Source organism: Tachyglossus aculeatus, chromosome X1, assembly GCF_015852505.1.
Source record: "Tachyglossus aculeatus isolate mTacAcu1 chromosome X1, mTacAcu1.pri, whole genome shotgun sequence".
NCBI classification, from domain to species: Eukaryota; Metazoa; Chordata; class Mammalia; order Monotremata; family Tachyglossidae; genus Tachyglossus; species Tachyglossus aculeatus.
Genome location: NC_052101.1, coordinates 90,021,014 through 90,044,169, shown reverse-complemented (window position 1 = coordinate 90,044,169; position 23,156 = coordinate 90,021,014). Strand labels below are relative to the sequence as shown.

At 47.3% G+C, this 23,156-nt stretch overlaps 1 protein-coding gene across 3 annotated transcripts in view; it reads right to left on the bottom strand.

The window, feature by feature from the left end:
* The window catches only part of USP4 (ubiquitin specific peptidase 4), a 49,710-nt gene extending 40,014 nt beyond the window's left edge, over window positions 1-9,696 (bottom strand). For 2 of the 3 annotated variants that reach the window (XM_038772243.1, XM_038772245.1), the window contains exons 1-2: window positions 9,596-9,696; window positions 6,028-6,155 (exon numbers count right to left, since the gene is read on the bottom strand). In XM_038772243.1, the coding sequence (XP_038628171.1) occupies window positions 6,028-6,155; window positions 9,596-9,696 (229 nt within the window). The remainder of the gene's footprint in view (window positions 1-6,027; window positions 6,156-9,595) is intronic. The other variant, XM_038772244.1, reaches the window with a different exon arrangement.
* Window positions 9,697-23,156: the final 13,460 nt, after the last annotated feature.

Below are 23,156 nucleotides of genomic sequence, written 5' to 3'. Positions count from 1 at the left end.
ACACGTGTTAAGGGCAGAGGTCAATACAAATAAACACACCTGACAAACAACAATTAGTAACAGAGTCAACAAACCAAGATAACAGAGTCAAGATAAGTAAATCAATAGTTCTTGGAGGGGCATTTCCAGAGTGAGGGCAGGTCTAGGAGCACTTAGAGGAGTTCCTTAAGCCACCTTATAATCAAGCATCCATTCATTCATTCATTCAATCGTATTTATTGAGCGCTTACTGTGTGCAGAGCACTGGACTAAGCGCTTGGGAAGTACAAGTTGGCAACATATAGAGACGGTCCCTACCCAACAGCGGGCTCACAGTCTAGAAGGGGGAGACAGACAACAAAACAAAACATATTAACAAAATAAAATAAATAGAATAGTAAATATGTACAAGTAAAATAGAGTAATAAATCATTCATTCATTCAATCGTTATTTACTGAGCGCTTACTGTGTGCAGAGCACTGTACTAAGCGCTTGGGAAGTACAAGTTCAAAACAGATAGGGACAATCCCTACCCAACAATGGGCTCACAGTCTAGCAGGGGGAGACAGACAACAAAACAAAACAATGACATCAATAACATCAAAATAGATAAATAGAATTATAGATACATACACATCATTAATAAATAGAATAATAAATGTGCACAAATATACACAAGTTCTGTGGGGCGGGGAAGGGGAGAAGGAGCAGAGGAAAAGGGGGGCTCAGTCTGGGAAGGCATCCTGGAGGAGGTGAGCTCTCAGTAGGGCTTTGAAGGGGGGAAGAGAGCTAGTTTGGTGGATGTGAGAAGGGAGGGCATTCCAGGCCAGAGGTAGGACGTGGGCCAGGGCCCGACGGCAGGACAGCAAGAACGAGGCCCAGTGAGAAAGTGAGAGGCAGAGGAGCAGAGTATGCGGGCTGGGCTGGGCTCCCACCTCTAGATTGACCTTGCGGGGGTCCGCGTCCTCCGGGAAATCGGCAGTGAGTTGGGAGTCAAGGATGACACCGAGGTTCGGGCTTGTGAGACGGGAAGGACATATATACACAAGTGCTGTGGGGTGGGGAAGCGGGTAAAGCAGTGGGAGGGAGTTGGGGCGATGGGGAGGAGGAGCAGAGTAAAAGGGGGGCTCAGTCTTGGAAGGCCTCCTGGAGGAGGTGAGCCTTCAGTAGGGCTCTGAAGGGCAGAAGTGTGATTGTTTGGTGGAGGGGAGGAGGGAGATCTCCTCCCTCCTCTCGAGTTCTACTCCGGCCACCTGTGCTTCTGACCCCATTCTCTCGCATCTTACGAAATCTCTCGCTCCGTCCCTTCTCCCCTCCTTAACTTCCACCTTCAACTGCTCACTCTCCACTGGTTCCTTCCCCTCTGCCTTCAAACATGCCCATGCCTCTCCCATCCTAAAAAAAACCCTCTCTAGAGACCAAGCTATCACAATCCTCCACACCAACACGGAAACGCTACCTCAACCCCTAGTCAAGAATTTATGCCATTTCACCCAACTATCCATCAGCTTTGGAGGCTGTATTAGGCCAAATGGCCACACCGAGGATAACCAGAGACTTCACACATCATAGCCAGTGAACTAAGAACCTTAGGTCCTGGCAAGACGCTTCGTTAAAGAATTACTTGTGTTGTAGCACCTGCCCAAGTCCGACGGCCACATGCATTCTCCAGACCTTTTCTTCTGTCACGCCCGGCTGTATATCCAAACAGGATTGCATTGTCAGAAGAATGTTTCATAATTTCCTCACCGTGCGTTAGCCCCGAACTCATGTTTTCACTACACATTTGGCCAGTACGCAATCAGAGAACTAGGGAGTGTTCTTAGTGCTCTGCACACAGTAAGCGCTCAATAAATACGATTGGATGAATGAATAACAATACGCAAGGGTCTGGCTACAGCACCACATGCTGTCAGGATAATCATGACAATTTTGGGACTAAGTGCCTACTGTGTGCCAAGCACTGTTAAATCAGGTCGGGCAAAGTTCCTGTCCCACATGGGGCTCAAAGTCTAAGCGGGCGAGAGAACGGGCATTCGATTCCCATTTTACAGACGAGGAATCCGAGGCACAGGGAAGTTAAGTGACTTGCCCAAGATCACACAGCAGGCAAGCGGCAGAACCAGGATTAGAACCCAGTCCGCTGACACCCAGGCCCGGGTTCTTTCCATAGGTGAATACAACAATATGAGTTTTCCTTACTGAGGGATCCCTCAAGAAATGTAACCTCCACATTATAGGAGAACTAGGTGTTCCCATAGCGGCCACTGCCAGAGCTCAAAAAATAGACACTCATCTCCTCTTCCATGATGCGTTTAAAAACGACCTGGATCAATCATATTTATCGAGCGCTTACTGCGTGCAGAGCACTGCACTAAGCACTCGGTCGTGTACAATATAACAGAGTCGAAAGACGTGTTTCCGGCCCACGAGGAGCTTACGGTTTAGAAGGTGACAAGTAGGAATTCCGCTGTGTAATTTAGGAAGCACGGCGTGAGAGAGAAAAAGATAATGAGACAAGACACCAAACTACTAAACACCCAAAGGCAGAGATCATCTGACAGGGGTACTGCATTTTCATTTGATTAGTGAACTAAGCCAACATTTATGGCTCCCTTGCCATTTCACTGATTTCACAAACACATGGCTTACAGCTAGAGAAATGCACCATTATCCACCAATTAAAGCAAGAGCAACTCAGTAAAAAGCCAAAAAGAGAAATCAGCAAGTAACATGAAGTACCATAACCGACAACAGCATGATGAAATTCACTCAAGAACACTGGAAAACAATCTACAATACAGCAGAAAACAAAATGAAAAGATGAGCAGATGGTCTTCCAGAAAGAGATCATCCATTTTCAAATCTCCTGCTTCCTCAAACTTCTCCTTCCCCTATAGGTTACAACAGTATCTTCATTACTCATGAGATGGACGGCTTCCAACATGAACTAATCTTACACACATGCTACTCTTCAAAATGTCACACCAAAGAAAGAAAACTGGATGTAGTCTAACAATCTCGGGGAACAAGGCTACCAAAAGGAATCCTATTTACTGCTTTACCACTTGCACTTGCTTTTATTGGGAGAGGTATGTCCATTCTGAAAAAGCTCCAAAAGGCCTACAGATAAACACAAGTATTTTCCTTAATAGTGCTGTATAATACAACACACTCTGCGGTGGTGTACTTTCCCAAGAGCTTAGGACAGTGCTCTGCACACAGTAAGTGCTGAATAAACAGCACTGATAATGAAAACAAAAAATCCAAACTGAATGTTTTAACCTTATGTTTCGACTGTACTGTTCTTCTGAAGTGCTTGAAATGTGCACATTAATTTATCATTAGCCTCAATTCAAGATCTGGATATCCAAAGAGAACTAAATGACAACCAAGCTCAATTCAAAAAAAAAAAAAGAAAAAAAAAACTGATGGAATTTATTGAGCACTTAGCTGTGTGCAGAGCACCGTACTAAGTTCTTGCCAGAATACAGAGTTGGTGGTCATGTTCCCTGCTCACGAGGAGCGTACGGTCTAGAGGATTTCCTCCATTTGGAAATTGAAAACAAATTCAAATTATTAGTTAGAATTTAGCTGTTTGGGGACAAGGGACCTCCTTCCAGCGTTACGAGCAAGTTTACATCAGCATCCGCTCAAACGCTGCTGGGATTTGGTCAAACATTCTCCGGCCCAAATGCAATCAACACTGCTCCAGGATATTGATCAATGGCATAATTCCTTTTTCTAACTGAAAGCCTGCTTCTTCAAGTAACAAATCTGTTGTTTTGACAGAGCCTCAGTACCAACACACACAAGCGGGACCTCTGGAAATAAAAACAAAAGATAACCTTAGAAGGAAGCTGCGCTCAACTGATGGGCTCAGATTCTCTTTCCTTAGGTACCTGTCTGGCTGCTCTCATGTATTAGTTTCCCCCCTAGTTTCCTCATCAGAGCCTTTAGTCACTATCCTGATTTAGTAGCGTGCCTTCTGTTCACACACTATTTTTACTGTTCACATGTGACTACCATCAGTAAGGGAGAGATAAGGTACTAGAATTGCTAACCGGTTCTGCAATTTGTTCCTTTCAGGGAGTAGCGCCGAAAACATGTGGGGAGCCAGTCTCATCCCAGGTGCAACGCACACTGGTTCAGTTTTACAACTATTCTGATGCTTTTCCATTCCGCCTGCCCATTCGTTAGCCTCAATTCACTGGAGCCTCACGGAAGGAAGAGGGAAAACTCGGAGGACCTCAAAATCAGGCTTCTGCCAAAATAAGTTTAGAAGACAGCAGCGTGGCCTACTGGAAAGAGCCCAGGCCTGGGGGTCGGCAGACCTGGGTTCTACCTAATCCCAGCTCCGCCGTTTCTCTGCTGTGTGACCATGGGCAAGTCACTTGGCTTCTCTGTGTCTCAGTTCCCTCACCAGCAAAATGGGGATTCGAGAGCTGGTCTCCCTCCTGAGCACCCCATGTGGGACCTGATTACCCTGGATCTACTCCAAAGCTTAGAACAGTGCTTGGCACATAGTAACCAGTAACTGTGTAACACATACCACAATTATGATTATCATCTCAACTGAAAAATGGGGATTAAGACTGAGCCCCATGTGGGATACGGACCGTGTCCAACCTGATTATCTTGTATCTACCCCAGTACTTACTACAGCGTCTGGCACAAATTCTGTTCTGTTGTACTCTCCAAGTGCTTGGCACATAGTATGCACTCAACTACCATCGATGGACCGATTAAAGGAAAAAAAAAGACAGGTGACTGAACATATCAAACTTTAGCCCAATTCAGTTTGGTTACACATTCCCCAGGCAGGCCCTGGCCCAATCCAAATCGCTCGGAAGGCGCCAGGATCCTACACAAAATCGTCTGTTTCCTGGCAGTCCAAAACGGCAACGTAGCACTGCCGGGAAACTACAGCCTGGCAGTTTACCGATAAACTGCCAGGCTGTAGTTTACCGGTACACTAGATTCAGAGAGTTTGCAAAATACCGAGCAAGTGACTCCCATGATGATAAAATTCGTATTGGGTTGGCGGGGGCGAAAAAGTGATGGACTAGAACAGATTTAGAGATATTCGGAATTTCCAAGTCCATCCAACTTCTTGACCCAACACCTGCCTCCAGCCTTTACAGAGAATAAAACATTTAACACTCTAAATCCTGGCTAACTGTAAACATCATGATTCTCTAAATACAAATGTATCTCTGAATAAGACACACATTCAGTTTTTTTTGAGCATGATGTTGAATAAAAGAATGGAACTTAATGAGCAAGTAATAAGTATTAAGCAGCATGGCGAAGTGGACAGGGCACCGGCCTGGGAGTAAGGGGGTCAGGGGCTCTAATCCCGACTCCGCCGTTTGTCTGCCGTTCGCCCTTGGGCAAGTCACTTCACTTCTCTGGGCCTCAGTTACCTCATCTGTAAAATGGGGATCGAGACTGAGGGACGGGGACTGTGTCCAATAATCTGCTCGTATCCACCCCAGCACTTAGTACAGTCCCTGCACACTGTAAGCACTTAACGGATACCGTAATTATCATATACGGAATCAATGTGCATCCAGGCTTCCTCCACTACCACTGTAACTGCCAATGATATCTGAACAGTTCACTGAATGAACAAGACTGAAACCTCAAAAAGAAAAATGAAGCGAAATTTAAGTATGAATCCACATGTCAGCGTTAGGTGAAAGGAAACAAGATCAAGTTTCACGTTGACATATCGATAACACTGGGATTTGGGGCATACCCTAGAAAATATAAACCTTAGCACTCTCTGCACAAACTCTAAAGGGTGGGGGGGGTTAATTCAAATAAGTAGTTATTTCCGGGTCTGGACCCATGTATAAGCTGAGTAGATCTTTTCTCCACAAACCTCACCTGCTGAACTTCACTCTGAGGGCTTTCTTTGACTCCCCCTAAAACATCAATTCCCATACTCACCCAAGCCTCTTGTCCCAGAAAAGACCCGTTCACGAGGTGAATCTACTATCCTACTAGTACTCAGGATTTAAGAAAAGCATTTTGTACTTTACCTGAAAACAGTCCAGAATTATCAATGGGCCCAGGGTACAAGTTTTGTTCACCCACGTTGTACATATCCCAACTGTCATAGCCAACATACTTCTTCCATTGTTTGAACCAGCGACTGTCAATCAGGTACCTGAAATAACAAGTATTAAATTTGACAAAAAAGGAAAACTTGAAGCAGCCCAACTCCTAAGGCAGGTACGAACCTGTTCCGTAAACAAGAATGTTTCTAGTAATACTTATCCATTCCTCCACCAAGGGGAAATCTTGAGTTAAGAAATTAGCAAATTTAATTTGGAGCTTCGAGTGATTTTTTGTTTAGTAAATTCGACTTGACATATATTTTTACATGCCAAACTGAGAGAGTTGTATTTATCTTGCCCGGAGACACCAAGCCTATTATTTTTGAACTGGAGGAAATTTGAGGAAATGCGATTAGATTTAGAAAGAAAAAAAAAAACCAACCACACCACCATGACATTTTACAATTAAGCATAATGTGGGGGGAAGCAAGTTTCATAGATATCTCATCACAAAATTTACCAAAAACAGATTCACACATTGAGGACTTCAGAAAGGGTCTTCAAATTTCTGACAAACTCCCTTTGCCATTCACACTCCATGGGTACCACCTACATCCATCTTCCCAATTTCATTCCTCCGACTCTCCCATGAACCCACAGGTGCAAACTTTTCATTGAAAAGAGGGCAGGGAGTGGGAACTGGCAAGCCGACTATTCAAAGAACAAACAGATGAGAAAGATCCCATTTGGGATCATTTCAATCCCACTCAAACTCTCAGCTCTGTTCAGAATCTCTCAAATCTTTATCGGAGACCTGGAATAAGCAAAGCTGTGGGGGCAAAAACAGGTTTTACCTCCCAAAGCTGGAAGCCATGGGCTGTGGACCCTCGCCGTTTTCTGTCCCCTGCACTCAGAACAGTACTTGTAAAGGGCGGCAACAACCACTTCACAAGCTGTCCATTAAAATCCTACTTGACCTCTTCGTTATCTCTGAACCTCCACATTTGTCTTCTCTAAGGGACACTCACCTCTCCTGGATTGGCTCCTACCTCTCAAGTGCTATTTGAACATCTCTTCTTTCACCTATTCATTGTCATCAGTTGACCCTAAGGAGATTATCCTAATTATTTTCCCTCCGCACTCCACCTGGGCGATCTCATCCATTATTACGATCATGATAGGAATAAAAGGAATCCAACTTATTAAATGCTTATTGTGTGCAGAACACTGAACTGCTGGGAAAGTATACGGGGTAGGAAATTGGACAAGCCCCTCACCCCCAGGGAACTGGGGACTAGGGGACTGACTACACACGGGAACAACGAAGCAATAAAATACTAAAAAGCAGCATAAAAGCCGAGGACAAGCACACAAGTTAGCAACAAAAATCAGTAGGGTGCCATGGCTCCCCAGAACTCCCAAATCTACTTCCCTCCCCATTCTGGGTTTTCTATCGCGTTCTATCAATCACGAATGTTTTTTTTTTTCTCCCTAAGCGTCCTGCCTAGATAGATGTCCGCCTAACTCCTCAAGCTGAATTCGGCTAAACCAAAGCCCTAGATTTCTCCTAGGTCCAACTTGTTCTTCACCGTTTCCAAGGAGAACGTACCGGGAAGTCAAAGATATATTGACTAGGCACGTATACAGAAGTGCTGAGAGTGGACATGGTTATGCGCGGGATGCCGTTGAGGAGCTGATGTCACACTGGACTCTGATGCCATTTCTCCTAGCAGCACTTCAACCACCTCTGCCCATCAGTACTTTTTGAGGGTCACAGTATATATATATATATATATATATATATATGACACTGGTCCTTCCCCGCCCTCTCCCCCCACCGGAGCCTCTTCTGACAACCGTGCTCACCCCACTTCTGGATTATTATTACCACCTCTGCCCATGAGTACTTTTTGAGGGTCACAGTGTAGATATGACACTGGTCCTTCCCCGCCCTCTCCCCTCACCTGAGCCTCTTCTGACAACTGTGCATACCCCACTTCTGGATTATTATTACCACCTCTGCCCATCAGTACTTTTTGAGGGTCACAGTGTAGATATGACACTGGTCCTTCCCCGCCCTCTCCCCTCACCTGAGCCTCTTCTGACAACCGTGCATACCCCACTTCTGGATTATTATTACCACCTCTGCCCATCAGTACTTTTTGAGGGTCACAGTATATATATGTATATATGGGACACTGGTCCTTCCCCACCCTCTCCCCTCACCTGAGCCTCTTCTGACAACCGTGCTCACCCCACTTCTGGATTATCAATACCACCTCTGCCCATCAGTACTTTTTGAGGGTCACAGTATATATATATACTGTGACCCTCAAAAAGTATATATATATACATATATATATATATATATATATGTATATATATATATATATATATATATATATATATATACAGGACACTGGTCCTTCCCCACCCTCTCCTCTCACCTGAGTCTCTTCTGACAACCCAATATATATATATATATATATACAGGACACTGGTCCTTCCCCACCCTCTCCTCTCACCTGAGTCTCTTCTGACAACCCAATATACATATATATATGGGACACTGGTCCTTCCCCACCCTCTCCCCTCACCTGAGCCTCTTCTGACAACCGTGCTCACCCCACTTCTGGATTATTATTACCACCTCTGCCCATCAGTACTTTTTGAGGGTCACAGCATGTATATATATATATATATATATATATATATATATATATATATATATATCTGCTGTGACCCTCAAAAAGTGTACATATATATATATATATGTGTGTATATATATATATATATACATATACAGGACACTGGTCCTTCCCTGCCCTCTCCTCTCACCTGAGTCTCTTCTGACAACCCAGTATATATATATATATAGGACACTGGTCCTTCCCCACCCTCTCCCCTCACCTGAGCCTCTTCTGACAACCGTGCTCACCCCACTTCTGGATTATTATTACCACCTCTGCCCATCAGTACTTTTTGAGGGTCACAGTATATATATGACAGTGGTCCTTCCCCGCCCTCTCCCCCGACCCGAGCCTCTTCTGACAACCGTGCTCCCCCCACTTCTGGCCTATCATCACCAGCCTCCCCTTCGTCCCCCTCTCCCCTCCTAGTCCCAAACGCCCTTCCACCCCGGCTCCCTCTGGCCTCCCGTAATCCCCCCGGGCTGGGTCCCCTCGAAGCTCCGGGTTCGGGCCCTGCCCCCGTCGCCATCCGGCTTTCCCTTCAGTCGGGCAGAGGCTCAGTCCCTTCCCTCCTCACCCTGGCTTCGAGAGCCTTCTGGAACAATCCACCATTTCCAAAGTACCAGGCCGGTCCTCCCCCCGCCCCCCCCCCCCCGGGGGGCTCCCATCTCCAAGGGCGCTTCTTGGGGGCCTCCCTCCCCCACGAAGGGACCTCGCCGGGCAGGCTGAGGGGGCAAAGGGGCCTGTGGGCCGTGAGGGAGGTCGAGGGCGACCAGAGCCCGGAGCCGTTGGCCATGGTGGGGGGGGGGGGGGCAGGCCTAGGGCCCCGGGGGCCGGCGAGAGGCCGCCCTGCCGCTCACCACTGGGCCCCGCGCTGGAGGGGGGTCCTCAGCAGGCGGCCGAGGTCCGCCTTCTGGGCTTCGGCGTCGTGGCGGCCCCGGCGCCCTCCGCCTTCGGCCATGGCAGCCGCCAAACTGAGCCGGAGCGGGCCGGACATCCGCTTCGCGCACAATGCGCTCTGACGCCGCCTCACGCGAGCCGGGCAACGGCCCGCCCCCTGCCCCGCCCCGACCCGCCCTACGCGGGGGGAGGGCCACGGCAAGGGGGGAGTACACTCAATCAATCAGTCAGTCAATCAATCAATCGGATTTATTTATTTATTATCTGTTTATTTATGTATTTATGGATTTATTTATTTATTTATTATCTGCTTACCGTGTGCGGAGCCCCGGGCCAAGCGCCTGGGAAGTCCAAGTTGGCAACAACTAGAGCCAGGCCCTACCCAACAGTGGGCTCACGGTCGAAAAGGGGGAGACGGAGAACGAAACCAGACTAACAAAATAAAATTAATAGAATCGCTATCAATCCATCAATCAATCAATCAGTCGTATTTGTTGAGCGCTTACTGTGGGCAGAGCCCCGGGCTAAGCGCTTGGGAAGTCCAAGTTGGCCACATAGGGAGACGGGCCCTACCCAACAGTGGGCTCACAGTCTAGAAGGGGGAGACGGAGAACAAAACCAAACAGGCTAACAAAATAAAATAAATAGAATCGCTATCAATCGATCAATCGTATTTATTGAGCACTTACTGTGGGCAGAGCCCCGGGCTAAGCGCTTGGGAAGTCCAAGTTGGCCACATAGGGAGACGGGCCCTACCCAACAGTGGGCTCACAGTCTAGAAGGGGGAGACGGAGAACAAAACCAGACTAATAAAATCAATAGAATCGATATCAATCGATCAGTCGTATTTATTGAGCGCTTACTGTGTGCAGAGCACCAGGCTAAGTGCTTGGGAAGCCCAAGTTGGCAACATAGGGAGACAGTCCCTACCCAACAGTGGGCTCACAGTCTAAAAGGGGGAGACGGAGAACAAAACCAGACTAATAAAATAAATTGAATCGATAACAATCAATCAATCAGTCGTATTTATTGAGCGCTTACTGTGTGCAGAGCACCGGGCTAAGCGCTTGGGAAGTCCAAGTTGGCAACGGATAGAGACGGGCCCTACCCAACAGTGGGCTCACAGTCTAGAAGGGGGAGACGGAGAACAAAACCAAACAGACTAATAAAATAAATAGAATCAATATCAATCAATCAATCATATTTCTTGAGCACCTACTGTGTGCAGAGCACCGGGCTAAGCGCTTGGGAAGTCCAAGTTGGCAACGGATAGAGCCGGGCCCTACCCAACAGTGGGCTCACAGTCTAGAAGGGGGAGACGGAGAACAAAACCAAACAGACTAATAAAATAAATAGAATCACTATCAATCAGTCAGTCGTATTTATTGAGCGCTTATTGTGTGCAGAGCACCGGGCTAAGCGCTTGGGAAGTCCAAGTTGGCAACGGATAGAGACGGGCCCTACCCAACAGTGGGCTCACAGTCTAAAAGGGGGAGACGGAGAACAAAACCAGACTAATAAAATAAATAGAATCGATATCAATCAATCTATCGTATTTATTGAGCGCCTACTGTGTGCAGAGCACCGGACTAAGCACTTGGGAAGCCCAAGTTGGCAACATCGAGAGCCAGTCCCTACCCAACAGTGGGCTCACAGTCTAAAAGGGGGAGACAGAGAACAAAACCAGAATAATAAAATAAATAGAATCGATATCAATCAATCAATCGTATTTATTGAGCGCTTACTGTGTGCAGAGCACTGGGCTAAGCGCTTGGGAAGTCCAAGTTGGCAACACAGGGAGACGGTCCCTACCCAACAGTGGGCTCACAGTCTACAAGGGGGAGACGGAGAACAAAACCAAACAGGCTAACAAAATAAAATAAATAGAATCGCTATCAATCGATCAGTCGTATTTATTGAGCGCTTACTGTGTGCAGAGCACCGGGCTAAGCACTTGGGAAGTCCAAGTTGGCAACACAGGGAGACGGTCCCTACCCAACAGTGGGCTCACAGTCTAAAAGGGGGAGACGGAGAACAAAACCAGACTAATAAAATCAATAGAATCGATATCAATCAATCTGTCGTATTTATTGAGCGCTTACTGTGTGCAGAGCCCCGGGCTAAGCGCTTGGGAAGTCCAAGTTGGCAACGGATAGAGACAGGCCCTACCCAACAGTGGGCTCACAGTCTAAAAGGGGGAGACGGAGAACAAAGCCAAACAGACTAATAAAATAAATAGAATCGCTATCAATCAATCAGTCGTATTTATTGAGCGCCTACTGTGTGCAGAGCACCGGACTAAGCGCTTGGGAAGCCCAAGTTGGCAACGTAGGGAGACGGTCCCTACCCAACAGTGGGCTCACAGTCTAAAAGGGGGAGACGGAGAACAAAACCAAACAAAATAAAATAAATAGAATCGATATCAATCCATCAATCAATCAGTCGTATTTATTGAGCACTTACTGTGTGCAGATCACCGGACTAAGTGCTTGGGAAGCCCAAGTTGGCAACATAGGGAGACGGTCCCTACCCAACAGTGGGCTCACAGTCTAAAAGGGGGAGACGGAGAACAAAACCAAACAGACTTAACTAATAAAATAAATAGAATCGCTATCAATCAATCAATCAATCGTATTTATTGAGCGCTTACTGTGTGCAGAGCACCGGACTAAGCGCTTGGGAAGCCCAAGTTGGCAACAGAGAGAGACGGTCCCTACCCAACAGTGGGCTCACAGTCCAAAAGGGGGAGACGGAGAACAAAACCAAACAGGCTAACAAAATAAAATAAATAGAATCGCTATCAACCAATCCATCAATCTATCAGTCGTATTTATTGAGCGCTTACTGTGTGCAGAGCACCGGACTAAGCGATTGGGAAGTCCAAGTTGGCAACATAGGGAGACGGTCCTTACCCAACAGTGGGCTCACAGTCTAAAAGGGGGAGACGGAGAACAAAACCAAACATGCTAACAAAATAAAATAAATAGAATCGATATCAATCAATCAATCAATCGTATTTATTGAGCGCTTACTGTGTGCAGAGCACCGGGCTAAGAGCTTGGGAAGTCCAAGTTGGCCACATAGGGAGACGGTCCCTACCCAACAGTGGGCTCACAGTCTAAAAGGGGGAGACGGAGAATAAAACCAAACAGGCTAACAAAATAAAATAAATAGAATCGATATGTACAAGTAAAATAAATAAATGAATAAATAGAGTACTAAGTGTGTACAAACATATATACATACATACAGGTGCTGTGGGGAAGGGGAAAGTAGGAGAACTGGACCATTCCCCCTTTTAGACTGTGAGCCCACTGTGGGTAGGGACTGTCTCTATATGTTGCCAACTTGGACTTCCCAAGCACTTAGTACAGTGCTCTGCACACAGTAAGCGCTCAATAAATGCGACTGATTGATTGATTGATCCCCAGGAGGCCCAACCTCCCCTTCTCGCCCCACTTGGCCAATCCCACAGACGGCCATAGACCTCGGCCCCCTTGACAGCCAGCTGACGTTACCACCTGCCTTCAAGGCTCCTGGGAGCGGATCCTCCCCCCGAAACCTCTGGTGCTTAGTACAGTGCTCTGCACACAGTAAGCGCTCAATAAATACGATTGATTGATTGATTGGTGCCCCGTCCTCTCTACCGCCCCCTGTCGGGCTGGGGAATGGCCCAGCTTCGTCCCCTCGGGCCAGGGAAATCAATCAATCAATCAATCGTATTTATTGAGCGCTTACTGTGTGCAGAGCACTGTACTAAGTGCTTGGGAAATACGAGTTGGCAACATATAGAGACAGAAAGGCGAGAGGAGAGGAGTGAGGAGGAGGGGTATTTGGCGGGCCCGACCGGTCAACGTGAAGGGGGGTAGAAGGGCGCTAGCCGAGCACGGTTGGCCAAAGGAAAGAATGGAAAGTGCCTTTGTGTGTTGTCGTCCCCCACCAATGGAAAGTGTGGAAAGTGCCTTCTTGCATTCCCTCCCCCACCAAAGGAAAGGATGGAAAGCGCCTTCATGTGCCCCCCCCCACCAAAGGAAAGCGTGGAAAGTGCCTTCATGTGTCCCCCCCCCACCAAAGGAAAGGATGGAAAGTGCCTTCATGTGCCCCCCCCACCAAAGGAAAGCATGGAAGTGCCTTCATATGTGTCCCTCCCCCACCAAAGGAAAGCATGGAAGTGCCTTCATATGTGTCCCTCCCCCACCAAAGGAAAGCATGGAAGTGCCTTCATATGTGTCCCTCCCCCACCGAAGGAAAGCATGGAAGTGCCTTCATATGTGTCCCTCCCCCACCAAAGGAAAGCATGGAAGTGCCTTCATATGTGTCCCTCCCCCACCAAAGGAAAGCATGGAAGTGCCTTCATATGTGTCCCTCCCCCACCGAAGGAAAGCATGGAAGTGCCTTCATATGTGTCCCTCCCCCACCAAAGGAAAGCATGGAAGTGCCTTCATATGTGTCCCTCCCCCACCAAAGGAAAGAATGGAAAGTGCCTTCATATGTGTCCCTCCCCCACCAAAGGAAAGCATGGAAGTGCCTTCATATGTGTCCCTCCCCCACCAAAGGAAAGCATGGAAGTGCCTTCATATGTGTCCCCCCACCACCAAAGGAAAGGATGGAAAGTGCCTTCATGTGCCCCCCCCCACCAAAGGAAAGCATGGAAGTGCCTTCATATGTGTCCCTCCCCCACCAAAGGAAAGCATGGAAGTGCCTTCATATGTGTCCCTCCCCCACCAAAGGAAAGCATGGAAGTGCCTTCTTATGTGTCCCTCCCCCACCAAAGGAAAGCATGGAAGTGCCTTCAGATGTGTCCCTCCCCCACCAAAGGAAAGCATGGAAGTGCCTTCATATGTGTCCCTCCCCCACCAAAGGAAAGCATGGAAGTGCCTTCATATGTGTCCCTCCCCCACCAAAGGAAAGAATGGAAAGTGCCTTCATATGTGTCCCTCCCCCACCAAAGGAAAGCATGGAAGTGCCTTCATATGTGTCCCTCCCCCACCAAAGGAAAGCATGGAAGTGCTTTCATATGTGTCCCTCCCCCACCAAAGGAAAGCATGGAAAGTGCCTTCATATGTGTCCCTCCCCCACCAAAGGAAAGCATGGAAGTGCCTTCATATGTGTCCCTCCCCCACCAAAGGAAAGCATGGAAGTGCCTTCATATGTGTCCCTCCCCCACCAAAGGAAAGAATGGAAAGTGCCTTCATGTGTCCCCCCACCACCAAAGGAAAGGATGGAAAGTGCCTTCATGTGCCCCCCCCACCAAAGGAAAGCATGGAAGTGCCTTCATATGTGTCCCTCCCCCACCAAAGGAAAGCATGGAAGTGCCTTCATATGTGTCCCTCCCCCACCAAAGGAAAGCATGGAAGTGCCTTCACGTGTCCCCCCCCCCCCCACCAAAGGAAAGAATGGAAAGAGAATGGAAAGTGCCTTCACGTGCCCCCCCACCAAAGGAATGAATGGAAAGTGCCTTCGTGTGCCCCACCCCACCCCACTAATGGAAAGAATGGAAAGTGCCTTCTTGTGTCCCCACCCCACCCCCCACCCCATCAATGGAAAGAATAGAAAGTGCCTTCGTGTGTCCCCTCCATCCAAAGAGAAAATCCAAAAGTCGATTGAAATGTTCTCAAGTGATACAAAAAAAATAAGGGTTGCATAATCAAAGAACTAGGTAAATATGTACCGGTAATGAAATATTCTGAATGAGTTGTTAGTGTGTGTACATGTGCATCTATGTACACACACACACATATCTATAAAGATACACTAGTTTCTTTAACTGTTACCTTCTGCATCCTGTTTAGCAAAAAGACGCCTTCTGCTAACGTATGTTCCCCGCCCCATGCATCTCCTGTAATATCTTTTAATGTCTGCCCCACCTTGGAATCTGTAAACTTGTGGGCAAGGATAGTGTCTACCGACTCTGTTACATTGTACTCTCCCGAGTGCTTAGTAGGGTGCTCTGCATACAGTAAGCACTCAGTATATACCATCGAATGATTAGCCTAGGAAAAGGTGGTCCCTGCCTCTGAGAGGACCTTGATTTTCCTGCTCCGGGCTATAAGGAGGAGAGGGTGAACTTGTCCAGGTTCACACTGGTTTTTCCAGTAGGACCTCATTAAGGAGAGGAACTGGGGGAAATAGGGTAGATCCGGCCACGAATGGGAAAAGAAACCTGTGGAGCCAGGCCAAGGATTTAGGCAACAAAAGGACATTCAGCAGAGAGCTCTTTCTTTGTTCTTTCCCTTTTGATCTCCTTGTCTACACTCCCATTGGGTTAGCCCAAGAAAATGAGAGAGAGAGAGAGAGAGAGAGAGAGTGAGAATGTGTGTGTTTTGAGGGGGTTCTAGGCAAGCATGGTGGTCATTTGACCAGTTTTATAGTAGACAAGCTGGTTTTCAGATGGTGTACCCTATTCAAGTATGAAACCAGAAATTTCCGTGTCATTTAATTTTCGGCATAGAGCCTCTTCCTCTGCAGGTCCTCTTGTTAAGTTCCCGGGGCAGATGCTCCATACTGACTTAGGAAAGGGAGGCAAAGCTTCTGAGGAAAGAAGGCCCTGGCCCCCCTCCCCCACAGCCCCAGAAAAACAAGCTAGGATCATGCAAAATTAGAAGACTTTGGCAAAACGTGCCATGATGTCATCACATGCTGCCTGCCAGTGTGACATCACCTGGTTTCTTTGTCCAGTATAGCGGAGGGCTGTTAATGGTCACCTTCATTCATTCATTCATTCATTCATTCATTCATTCATTCATTCAATCGTATTTATTGAGCGCTTACTGTGTGCAGAGCACTGTACTAAGCGCTTGGGAAGTACAAGTCGGCAACATATACAGATGGTCCCTACCCAACAATGGGCTACAGTCTAGAAGGGGGAGACAGACAACAAAGCAAAACATGTAGACAGGTGTCAAGTTGTCAGAATAAATAGAATTAAAGCTAAATGCACATCATTAACAAATAGAATAGCAAATATGTACAAGTAAAATAAATAGAGTAATAAATCTGTACAAACATATATACAGGTGCTATGGGGAGGGGAAGGAGGTAGGGCTGGGGGAGAGAATCAGGAGGTGCTTCTGTCAGGAAAAAAGGGGCAGTGAACTGGGAATTGGCATGTGGTCAGGAGGGACAGGGCTAGGGGCTAGGAAAAGGGAGTGGTAAATGTGCATCTAGCTTTACTTCTATTTATTCTGATGACTTGACACCTGTCCTCATGTTTTGTTTTGTTGTCTGTCTCCCCCTTCTAGACTGTGAGCCCGTTGTTGGGTAGGGGCTGTCTCTATATGTTGCCAACTTGTACTTCCCGAGCGCTTAGTACAGTGCTCTGCACACAGTAAGTGCTCAGTAAATATGACTGAATGAATGAATGAATGATGGGGAGGAGGAGAGGAAAAAGGGGGCTCAGTCTGGGAAGGTCTCTTGGAGGAGGTGAGCTCTCAAAGATGGCCCTGAGATGATTGTGATATCATAATTTTATTACGACACCATAGAGCATATTTTGTACAAATATGCCCAATATACAGTGTGTCCACTGAAAGCCCTCACAAACACTAGACAAGGGGACAGGCATGAGAAGCAGCGTGGCTCAGTGGATAGAGCCTGGGCTTTGGAGTCAGAAGTCATGGGTTCGAATCCCGGCTCCGCCAATTGTCAGCTGTGTGACTTTGGTCAAGTCACTTAACTTCTCTGTGCCTCAGTTACCTTATCTGTAAAATGGGGATTAAGACTGTGAGCCCTCTGTGGGACAACCTGATCACCTTGTAACCTCCCCAGCACTTAGAACAGTGCTTTGCACATAGTAAGTGCTTAATAAATGCCATTATTATTATTATTATTACTATTATTATTATCAGACACCCAGTGTAATGGAATGCCATCACATGTACTGGAAGCGTTCCAATTTCACATTATCCTCAAAAGTTTTTTGGGGGGAGAGGGGAAGAACCTCCTCCAAGTACTCCAGAGTCTTTGAATTTCCTTCCCGCATACAGATAGGGCGGCCATGTATCCAGTTTTATGCCAGAGAATCTGATTTTTGTTTACCTGTCCCATCTAGTTCCAATATGATTCCAATATGTTTTTATATCTGATAAACTTATCTCAGTGCTCTGCCACGGCTCCTGTATTCTTTGACTGGGATATGCAGGCCAAGGTCACACTGACTTGGGAGGGGAACACAGAGTCTCTGGAATAATTGTGGGTGGGCGGGGATGTCAGACTCACCTAAATAAACACTCTAGTTTTAGGCCAATTCTGGCCAAATTGGGCAGACTTCCACAAAATGGCAGTTTCATAACACTATTCATTCAGTTGTGTTTATTGAGCACTTACTGTGTGCAGAGCACTGTACTAAGCACTTGGAAGAGTACAATATAGAAATAAAGTCACATTCCCTGCCCATAATGAGCCTACAGTCTAGAGGGGGAGATGGACGTTAATATAAATAAATAAATTACAGCTATGTAGGTAAGTGCTGTGGGGCTGGGATGGGGGGATGAATATAGGGAGCAAGTCAGGATGACCCAAAAGGGAGTGGGAGATGAGGAAAGGAGGGGCTTAGGGGAGGCCTCCTGGAAGAGACCTGCCTTCAGTTAGGCTTTGAAGGGGTGAAAGGTAATTGTCTGTCGGATTTGAGGAGGGAGGGCTTTCCAGGCCAGAGGCGGGACGTGGGCCAGGCGTTGGTTGGGAGACAGATGAGATGAAGGCATGATGAGAAGGTTAGCACTAGAGGAGCCAAGTGTGCGGGCTGGGTTGTAGTAGGAGGGTAGTGAGCTGAGATAGGAGGGGGCAAGGTGACTGAGTGCTTTGAAGCCAAAGGTGAGGAGTTTTTGTTTGATGTGGAGGTGGCCGGGCAACCACTGGAGTTTCTTGAGCAGTAGGAAACATGGCCTGAATGGTATTGTAGAAAAATGATCCGGGCAGCAGTGTGTAGTATGGACTGGAGTGGGGAGACAGGAGGTGGGAGGTCAGCAAAGAGACTGATAAAGTAATCGAGGTAGTAATCGACTGATAAAGTAATCTTTTAGACTGTGAGCCCACTGTTGGGTAGGGACTGTCTCTATATGTTGCCAATCTGTACTTCCCAAGCGCTTAGTACAGTGCTCTGCACAGAGTAAGCGCTCAATAAATACGATTGACGATGAGGCGGGATAGGTTAAGTGACTGTATTAGCGTGGTTGCAGTTTGGATGGAGATGGAGAGGAAAGGGGGGATTTTAGCGATGTTGAGAAGGTGGAACCGACAGGATTGAATATGTGGGTGGAATGAGAGAGAAGAGTCAAGGATCACAGCATTCTTTTTTTATGGCATTTGTTAAACACTTACTATGTGTCAGGCACTAAACTAAGCACTGGGATGGATACAAGATAATTGGGCTGGGTAATAATAATAGTGATGGTATTTGTTAAGCGCTTACTATGTGCCAAGCACTGTTCTAAGCGCTGGGGTAGATACAAGGTAATCAGGTTGTCTTAATGCCCATTTTACAGATGAGGTAACTGAGGCCCAGAGAAGTTAAGTGAGTTGCCCATGGTCACCCAGTAGGCAACTGTACTGAGCACTTAATAGGGTACCCTGCACACAGTAAGCTCTCAATAAATACGATGGAATGAACTGGCAGAGGCAGGATTAGAACCCAGGTCCTCTGACTCCCAGAGAAAGAGTTCCACTAGACCCCACTGCTTCTCATCTTGTGTGGTGCTGAAGTGTGTGTGTTTCGGGGTCCAGATGTTTCTGATGGCTTGTCGCTGGCCATCTTAGTATCACTACAGGACACGTGACGAGCAACCTGACCACTAAACTGTTTGGTATGAAACCTGATGAATAACAACCCGACCATTTCAGTCTGAACCCAGAGTGTTTCTAGGAACCCTGACCTCTTCAAATACTTCAAAGATATTGCTTTCCCCTCCTAGGTTTGTTTTGAACTCAGACACCATGTCCAAACCACAAAACTTGCAGCAGAAGTGAAGGCAGAGGGAGGTTGGGCAACGGCAATAGAAATGGTGGAAATAAAGGCACCTGATACCCTATCTATATCAGACAGAAAACCCGTCCGCTGTAAACTAGACAACTGACCAAACTAGGACTATGGGGGTGAGGGGGTGGTGGATGGGTCACAGTGTGATGATGGGTGTTTATATGAATTTGGTAGAAGTTGATTGGTACAGAGGTGTCGACTTTTTGTTTTGAGCAGTGGGGAAAAAAGTGATAGGGATTTGGGAAAGGGGGGAATGAGGACTGGGAGGGAATAGACACTCCAGAGTAATACACTGAAAAGCCATGGTTTTGAGTCTTTTCAGCCCTAATTGGAAACTCCTAGTTCTTGTTAGAGACCTGAAATGAGCAAGTGTACACATGCTGCCTCGAATTCCTCAACACCAACTCTCTCCTCGACCCCCTCCGGTCTGGCTTCCGTCCCCTACATTCCACGGAAACTGCCCTCTCAAAGGTCACCAATGACCTCCTGCTTGCCAAATCCAACGGCTCCTACTCTATCCTAATCCTCCTCGACCTCTCAGCTGCCTTCGACACTGTGGACCACCCCCTTCTCCCCAACACGCTATCCAACCTTGGCTTCACAGACTCCGTCCTCTCCTGGTTCTCCTCTTATCTCTCTGCTCATTCATTCTCAGTTTGTTTTGCGGGCTTCTCCTCCCCCTCCCATCCCCTTACTGTGGGGGTTCCTCAAGGTTCAGTGCTTGGTCCCCTTCTGTTCTCGATCTACACTCACTCCCTTGGTGACCTCATTCGCTCCCATGGCTTCAACTATCATCTCTATGCTGATGACACCCAAATCTACATCTCTGCCCCTGCTCTCTCCCCCTCCCTCCAGTCTCACATCTCCTCCTGCCTTCAGGACATCTCCATCTAGATGTCTGCCCGCCACCTAAAACTCAACATGTCCAAGACTGAACTCCTTGTCTTCCCTCCCAAACCCTGCCCTCTCCCTGACTTTCCCATCTCTGTTGACGGCACTACCATCCTTCCCGTCTCACAAGCCCGCAACCTTGGTGTCATCCTTGACTCCGCTCTCTTGTTCACCCCTCACATCCAAGCCGTCACCAAAACCTGCCGGTCTCAGCTCCACAACATTGCCAAGATCCGCCCTTTCCTCTCCATCCAAACCGCTACCCTGCTCGTTCAAGCTCTCATCCTATCCCGTCTGGACTACTGTATCAGCCTCCTCTCTGATCTCTCATCCTTGTGTTTCTCCCCACTTCAATCCATACTTCACGCCGCTGCCCAGATTGTCTTTGTCCAGAAACGCTCTGGGCATGTTACTCCCCTCCTCAAAAATCTCCAGTGGCTACCAATCAATCTGCGCATCAGGCAGAAACTCCTCACCCTCGGCTTCAAGGCTGTCCATCACCTCACCCCCTCCTACCTCACCTCCCTTCTCTCCTTCTCCAGCCCAGCCCGCACCCTCCGCTCCTCTGCTGCTAATCTCCTCACCATGCCTCGTTCTCGCCTGTCCCGCCGTTTACCCCCGGCCCACGTCATCCCCCTGGCCTGGAATGCCCTCCCTCCACACATCCACCAAGCTATCTCTCTTCCTCCCTTCAAGGCCCTACTGAGAGCTCACCTCCTCCAGGAGGCCTTCCCAGACTGAGCCCCCTCCTTCCTCTCCACCCCCACACCTTACCTCCTTATTTTCCCCACAGCACCTGTATATATGTATATATGTGTGTACATATTTATTACTCTATTTATTTATATATTTTACTTGTACATATCTATTCTATTTATTTCATTTTGTTAATATGCTTTGTTTTGTTCTCTGTCTCCCCCTTCTAGACTGTGAGCCCGCTGTTGGGTAGGGACCATCTCTATATGTTGCCAACTTGTACTTCCCAAGCGCTTAGTACAGTGCTCTGCACACAGTAAGCGCTCAATACGATTGATTGAAGTGTAGGAATCTAGTTCAGAAAAGCATTCATTCATTCAATTGTATTTATTGAGTGCTTACTGTGTGCAGAGCACTGTACTAAGCACTTAAAAGCAAGAGGGGATTGCCCTCATCGCCTACCTGGAGTGGGCACCCCTGGATTGCTGAGCATGTGAATGTGTGTGTGTGGGAGAGAGAGAGAGAGAGAGAGAGAGAGAGAGAGAGAGAGAGAGTGTGTGTGTGTGTGTGTGTGTGTGTGTGTGTGTGTATGTGTATGTGTGTTTGTGCTTGGAAGGGAGGGGGTGGGGGAGGCCAAAGCCAGGGGCTGAATCTGTCTCACTTGGACCTCTATCCGTTGAGAAGCAGCGTGGCTCAGTGGAAAGAGCCCAGGCTTGGGAGTCAGAGGTCATGGGTTCTAATCCCACCTCTGCCACTTGTCAGTTGTGTGACTTTGGGCAAGTCACTTGACTTCTCTGGGCCTCAGTTACCTCATCTGTAAAATCGGGATTAAGACTGTGAGCCCCACGTGGGGACAACCTGATGACCTTGTATCTACCCCAGCGCTCGGAACAGTGCTTGGCCCATAGTAAGTGCTTAACAAATGCCATCATTATTATTATTACTATTACGGGTGCTCCTTCACTAACAGTTTTTGCAAGGAAACAATGTAGTTCTCACCGATTTCAATTTCTTTCATCGCTAAAAATGTATTTGATTGCAAATAATTTTATTTGCAATTTATTGCACCTGTATATATGTATATATGTTTGTACATATTTATTACTCTATTTATATACTTTACTTGTACATATCTATTCTATTTATTTTATTTTGTTAAGTATGTTTGGTTTCGTTCTCTGCCTCCCCCTTTTAGACTGTGAGCCCACTGTTGGGTAGGGACTGTCTCTCTATGTTGCCGACTTGTACTTCCCAAGCGCTTAGTCCAGTGCTCCGCGCACAGTAGGCGCTCAATAAATACGATTGATGATGATGATGATTTCTGAAAAAAATATTAGAAAGGCACATAAGCGGTTAATGTGCTATTTGTGGTTTGCATGTCGATGTTAATCATTACAGAAGCCCTCACCCATAGGATGGGGTTGGACCTCCCTGAGCTCTCCTGCCTCCCAAGGCGGAAATGCAATTTCAAAACGTTGCATCTGCCCGAATGCTATGCCAAAATGACGTGCCATAACTGTTCAAAGTGAAAAATAACTCCCCCTTAATTCTCTCCCACTTTTTTTGTCCCCTAAATCCGTTCTCAAATGTTCTGCACTTTACGGGCCTTTTCTCGGGGCCCGCGTCTGGGCCGTGCTCTCTGCCGCCGCCCGGTGGCCGAAGCGAGCATCGTGCCCAATTGTACGCAAAGAAAAACCAGGTTCCAGAAGGTTCCTGAAGCAATCAATCAATCAATCGTATTTATTGAGCGCTTACTGTGTGCAGAGCACTGTACTAAGCGCTTGGGAAGCCCAAGTTTTGCCCCCCTCCTCTCTCCTTCCCCTCCCTCCTGCCTGGGAGTCCAGCCTCCATTTTGGTGCCTAAAGACCTCATATTTCTCTGAAAACATTATGCAGCGGAATAAATCAACTTTGCCCCCTTCTTGTGAGAAATGCGGAGCGGTTATTCACACCAGAAGGGGG